Source organism: Akebia trifoliata, chromosome 1 (genome assembly GCF_017979445.1).
Source record: "Akebia trifoliata isolate Shusen 1 chromosome 1, ASM1797944v1, whole genome shotgun sequence".
Taxonomy (NCBI): domain Eukaryota; kingdom Viridiplantae; phylum Streptophyta; class Magnoliopsida; order Ranunculales; family Lardizabalaceae; genus Akebia; species Akebia trifoliata.
In genome coordinates, this window is record NC_141375.1 from 10859669 (window position 1) to 10864883 (window position 5215).

The 5215-nt window shown below is 36.6% G+C and overlaps 1 protein-coding gene across 1 annotated transcript; it reads left to right on the forward strand.

Annotated features, from left to right (window-relative positions):
- The first annotated feature begins 2718 nt into the window (after nucleotides 1-2718).
- LOC147410685 (transmembrane protein, putative (DUF677)) lies at nucleotides 2719-4242 on the forward strand. Its single transcript, XM_086438522.1, has one exon. The coding sequence runs from the start codon at nucleotides 2810-2812 to the stop codon at nucleotides 3980-3982; it is 1173 nt and encodes a 390-aa protein (XP_086294648.1). The 5' UTR covers nucleotides 2719-2809; the 3' UTR covers nucleotides 3983-4242.
- The last annotated feature ends 973 nt before the right edge of the window (nucleotides 4243-5215 follow it).

Consider the following 5215-nt stretch of genomic DNA (forward strand, 5'->3'; position numbering starts at 1 on the left):
GAAACCTATAAAAAACCCCTTTCCCCTATGAAAGCTCATGCTCTCAAGCCCCTAGGAAATTCTAAAAAAAAATTCAATCTTCTTCTACCAACTTTCTTCCTTTCTCTAATAATTTTCCCTTCTTTAAAAAGAAATTCATATTACTTTATTAAGGACTCAAGAAGAAGAAGGAAGGCTCAAGCCTCAAATTGGGTTAGAGACATGGATATTGCACCTCCTTTTCCATATCCCTCTTCTTCTCCCCTCCCTCATTTTTTTAATTTTATTTAGAGAGCTCTGGGATGTAATGTTCACCCTTTGCTATCTATTGTAGATCGGACTTCGATTCGGTCGAAAGTGTAGGGGTTGTAATCATTTTCAAAAGAAAATCACTTTAAACCCTCAAACAAAATTGGCACACACCACAAAATTTGTTTTGAAGCTAAAGGTGATTGGGCCCCTCCTCATTCAATGAGAGTGGGCCCATAACCACAAGGCCAACATTTTTCCAACTATGTGATCTAAGGCAAGACGTGGTTGTGATCACTTATCTTAATGAGATAATCCCCATGAGACAAGTTGACATTAAAGTCCCTTACATATAAGTGTACATAATCGTCGTTTTCCTATAATTTTTCTTTTCTTTTTTATATTTCCTAAAATGACCACATTTTTTTTAAGGTTACCACCTTTTGGTAGAGAGAGAGAGGGTGATTAACACTTTCCCATTTCTCTAACCGAAGCCTTACCTAGATCTTAGGTGGATCAGTGTCCTAATCCGTACGAGAGCCACTACAAAAAAATACATTTCCAAAAAAAAAAAATCTTATGGGTGTCCATTCACACCATTTTATAAAAAGAATAGTGACGACTCCAAATCCACATAGTGGTAATCTTCAAATTCGAAGATCACATATCTACAATACTCCTTCAATTTTTTTATTTTTTCCATCTCACCCCTTAACCTTAAAGAGGATGTCATGAGCTAACTCTAGTTAATCAACAATACAAAACCTTATAACACTCATTCCAACAATTTAAATAGTTATTTACATTTAAGATTAGACTCATATAAATCCTAAACCTAAAAATATAAATCGTAAACCTAAAAATAGAAATCTAAGAAAAAACAAAATAGATATTATTGGCATCCCAACTTTTACTTATTCTCCACCATTCACTTATTTTTTAGAGGGATACTATTGACACCTTAATTTTTTTACTTATTACATCTCAATTTCTTAAATTATTTATCACACCTATGACTGTAACTTGGGTGGATTGACCCAAAGTCAACCCGATTGATGGGATAACTTGAGCCTATTTATGTAAAAGATGGGTTAGAATATCTCAACTCGATTTCAATTTGGGTTGAGCTTGGGTTGAGGGTACGAGCAACCCGACTCAATCAAAACCTGATGTTATATACTAATATAGAAATATTTTATATTAATTATAGATTTTTTATTTAATTTTTTTATTCCATCCTATTAGTATGACTTGTGGACAATTAGTTAATATTAATGTGAACTTTGGTTTAGTATGATTTGTCTAAATATTCTCTCAATGATAAGTTTGAAGGTCGTTTGCAATTTTATTTACTAGTAATTTTGTTTTTGGTGTTATATATATATATTTTTACTATAAAACTTATTTGCTAATTAAAACGTAATTTGTGTTATACAACTAGCACAATCCCCGCCAACCTGACAAATTGGACCAAAGTTACCTAACTCAGACTAACCCGTTTTCAAAAGATCAATCTCAGGTTGAGATTGGGTTGGTGAGCTTAGACTCGATGATCGGGTTGAGGGTTCTACTACTTGGGTTGAGCCTATGTTTATCCTGCAACTCATCTAACCCACCCATGTTGCAGCCCTAATTACAGTCCAATGAAAGATTAAGATACATTGTACAAACATTACAAAGGTTTGTCTCAAATTAATATCTCAACATTATAACACTCCTTCAAACAATTTCAGAAGTTGCTTCTGATTATGATTAAGGCTCATATAAAATCCTAAAAAAAATATGGAAATCTTAAAGAAGAATATGAGAGAGCTTCTATTGGCACCCCAACTTTTACTTATTCTCAATAGTCTATTTTCTCTATTTTTAATTGGGTGTAATAATTAAAAGCCGAGTGCCAATATTTTTCTTATTTTTAAGGGTGAATATCCAATTTTCCATTTTGTCCATTGAATATAACAAAATTCCGAGTCTGGTGCATTGTTCATTATAATTCTCAAAACATGTTTTTTTAGTGAATTCATCATATTTATAATCAACGAATTTACTGATAAAATACTAGTTGCCATATTAGTGATTTCGTTGGTAATTTATCAACGAATTGGTTGATTATAAAAATGTCGAATTCATTGAAAAACAATATTTTGAGAATTAAAATGAACAATGTGCCGGATTTAGGATTTTGTCAAAAGTTGAGCACGTTTTGGAAAAAGTCGTGGTGGAGTGACCTCAAGCTGGAACCTCAGATTGCACTTCATGACGTAAAAGTGGATATGAATCATAGATGCTTCTCATCGAGATCATGTCATGAAGTGCAATGTGAGGTTCTCACTTCAGCATTATTCTTTTTTGTAAATATATATATATTTTTAATTTTTAATTGGATGTAATAAGAAAAACTTGGGGTGCCAATAGCAGAGCATAGATTTCTTAAAGTAGTGATGTACACTGTATATACTAGTAATTAGTCAATGGTATGTTTGGACTCGCTTCAAAATAACAATCCCAGATTCCCCAGGTCCCAAATCTCAACTCTCATCAGGTCTCAACTCACAAACCTCTCCTCTTCGATCTTCCAAGTATGCTTACTTGCTTCAACCCTAAATCAACTCCTCCTTCTCCTCCCACTTGTTCTTCTTCTTCTTCATCTACCTCTTCATTTTCTTATTCTTCTTCACCACCACCACCACCACCTCCTCCTCAAGATAATATTGGCACCTCAGAAAGTTCAGATCATGAATCCCCCCCAACAACATCAAATGACATCACTGTTGTTAATCTCACTAGCGACGAGTACAGCCTAGCAGTTCAAACCAATTCCTACAACGAGATCTGGTCCAAAATCCACATTGAAGAACCCGAAGTAGAAGTAACATCCACCCACTTCGTTTCTCAAGTCCTCCAACCCAATCATCAACAAATCAATGATGCTCTCAACAAATCCAAACCCAACAATCTCACACGCCTTGTTTCCTCCTATTTCGACAACAGCGAAAGCTCTTCACATCTCTGCTTCAATCTCAACCGCAGCATCGATCGTGCTCGCACTCTATACGCTCCTATCCACGAACTCATCCAAGTCCTCCCTATCGATTCCCCCCTCTCACAACCCCAATGCGATCGCACATTCGATATCTTCTCACAATTCCATCTCCTCGAAAACCCTTTTCCCAACCCTGATTCCAAAAACTTCCAAGAAATGCGTCATTGTTTCTCTCTTCTTAAACAAGATCTCGATCAACATCTTCGTAAGGCACGCAAGAGAACTTATTTTCATCGTCGAGCTGTTAAAAGCTCAGCTGTCTGTCTCATTGGTGCAGGCATTGGTATTGCCGTATCCGCCGTTGCCATTGCTACTCACGCACTCGTTGTCGTAATAGCGTCTGCCCCTTTCTTAGCTTTACTTCCCCGGAATTTTGCTAAGAAACAACTCCATCGTATAGCCCAACTTGACGCTGCGGCCATGGGTACTTACGTGCTTCTTAAGGATCTCGACACGATTGATAGACTTGTGGCACGTTTACACTCTACTGTCGAGAGTGACAAGGTTCTTGCTCGCTTTGTCTTGGAGAGAGGGAGAGACAGGTATGTCATACATGAGGTGGTGAAGCAGTTCCGCAAGAATCATTCCAATTTCCTTCTCCAACTCAAGGATCTCGAGGAACATGTCTGCCTTTGCTTTACTAGGCTCAACAGAGCGAGGTCTCTCATCTTGGAGAAGATTCATCTTCAACAAACCCGTAATAATTCCTAACAAACTAATTTGCACTTTTTTTTTTAATGCTTGTAATTGTTGTTTGCTCATATTCTTATGAGGATTGGATAGATATCAACCTTAAGTAGATTTGCGTACATTTATGTAGAATTTGTTTCTATTTAGCATTGTTATGTAATTTCTATATACACCCTATTAGGGTTCATTGTAATTTATCTGAAGAAGAATAAATTAAAAAAAAAAGGAATTTTGTTACCCAGTTGTGCTTTCTTCAAATCATTCAAACACTTGAGAAAGAATTGTATTCACCATATTTATTGGCTATTTTGCTGATATGTTGGGCAAAAATTTAGATTCTCACTTCGATTCATCATTCTGACATTTGAAGGATAACTAGAAGCTTAACATGTCCTACTTACCAATGAGGAGTCTGTTACCTACCTTCATATTTATTGCAAGTTTTCTTTGGGTAATTTGGAATCATTTTACACCTTTATTCAATCATTATGCGTGCTTTCTGGAATCACTTACTTTATTATTCCAAACCTGGTCTTCTATGGTGTATTTGTTGAGCAAGAAGTGTCTTGTATTCAGCTTGTTAATTCTTTATTTGTGTAACTGAGGTTATTTATGTAATCACATTGGAGTATAAATTTATAACTTTGACCTAGGGTTTTTTGTGGTTGAGAGAAAACACATTTGAGGGAGAAGGAGGCGAAGAAGGGTGAATCCCTTTGTACTGCTTTTCTTGTGATAATAAAGGAAATCTATTGCCTCTAAGGACGTAGCTCATAGAGGGGTGAACCTCGTAAATCTCTGTCCGTGTTTTCTATTTTATGTTGCATTGCATTGTGTGCCTGCTATTCCTCTTTTGAAACAGTAGTTCGGTAGAGAAAGAATCCTATGGTGGTTAATTCCATTTGCTGATTGTTGGGGCATCAGGAAGGAAAGAAATTGTCGGGCTTTTAGACGGAAGGGGCATTGTTTTTTTTTTTTTTTAGAAGTAAAAAAGGAAGGAGCATTCTATGCCCCTTTTTGAAGATTTCTTGTTTGGATGGGAAATCTTTGTGAATGTTTGGGGTAGGCTTTGTTAGGTGTATGCTGTTATGTGGAGGCCACCTCAGCCCCTACCCCTACTTTCTTTCTTTCTCCACTGTATAGGATAGTGGTTTAACCATAAAGTGGTTGGTGAGATGGCCAGGACCACGCCTCAGGAAGCGGAGGTCCTGAGTTCGATTCCCCCTTGGTGGCCACCCCTTGGGATCTTATCTT

Excerpts from the sequence above, each read along its gene's own strand:
- LOC147410685 (XM_086438522.1), top strand. The coding sequence starts at position 2,810 with ATGCTTACTTGCTTCAACCCTAAATCAACTCCTCCTTCTCCTCCCACT.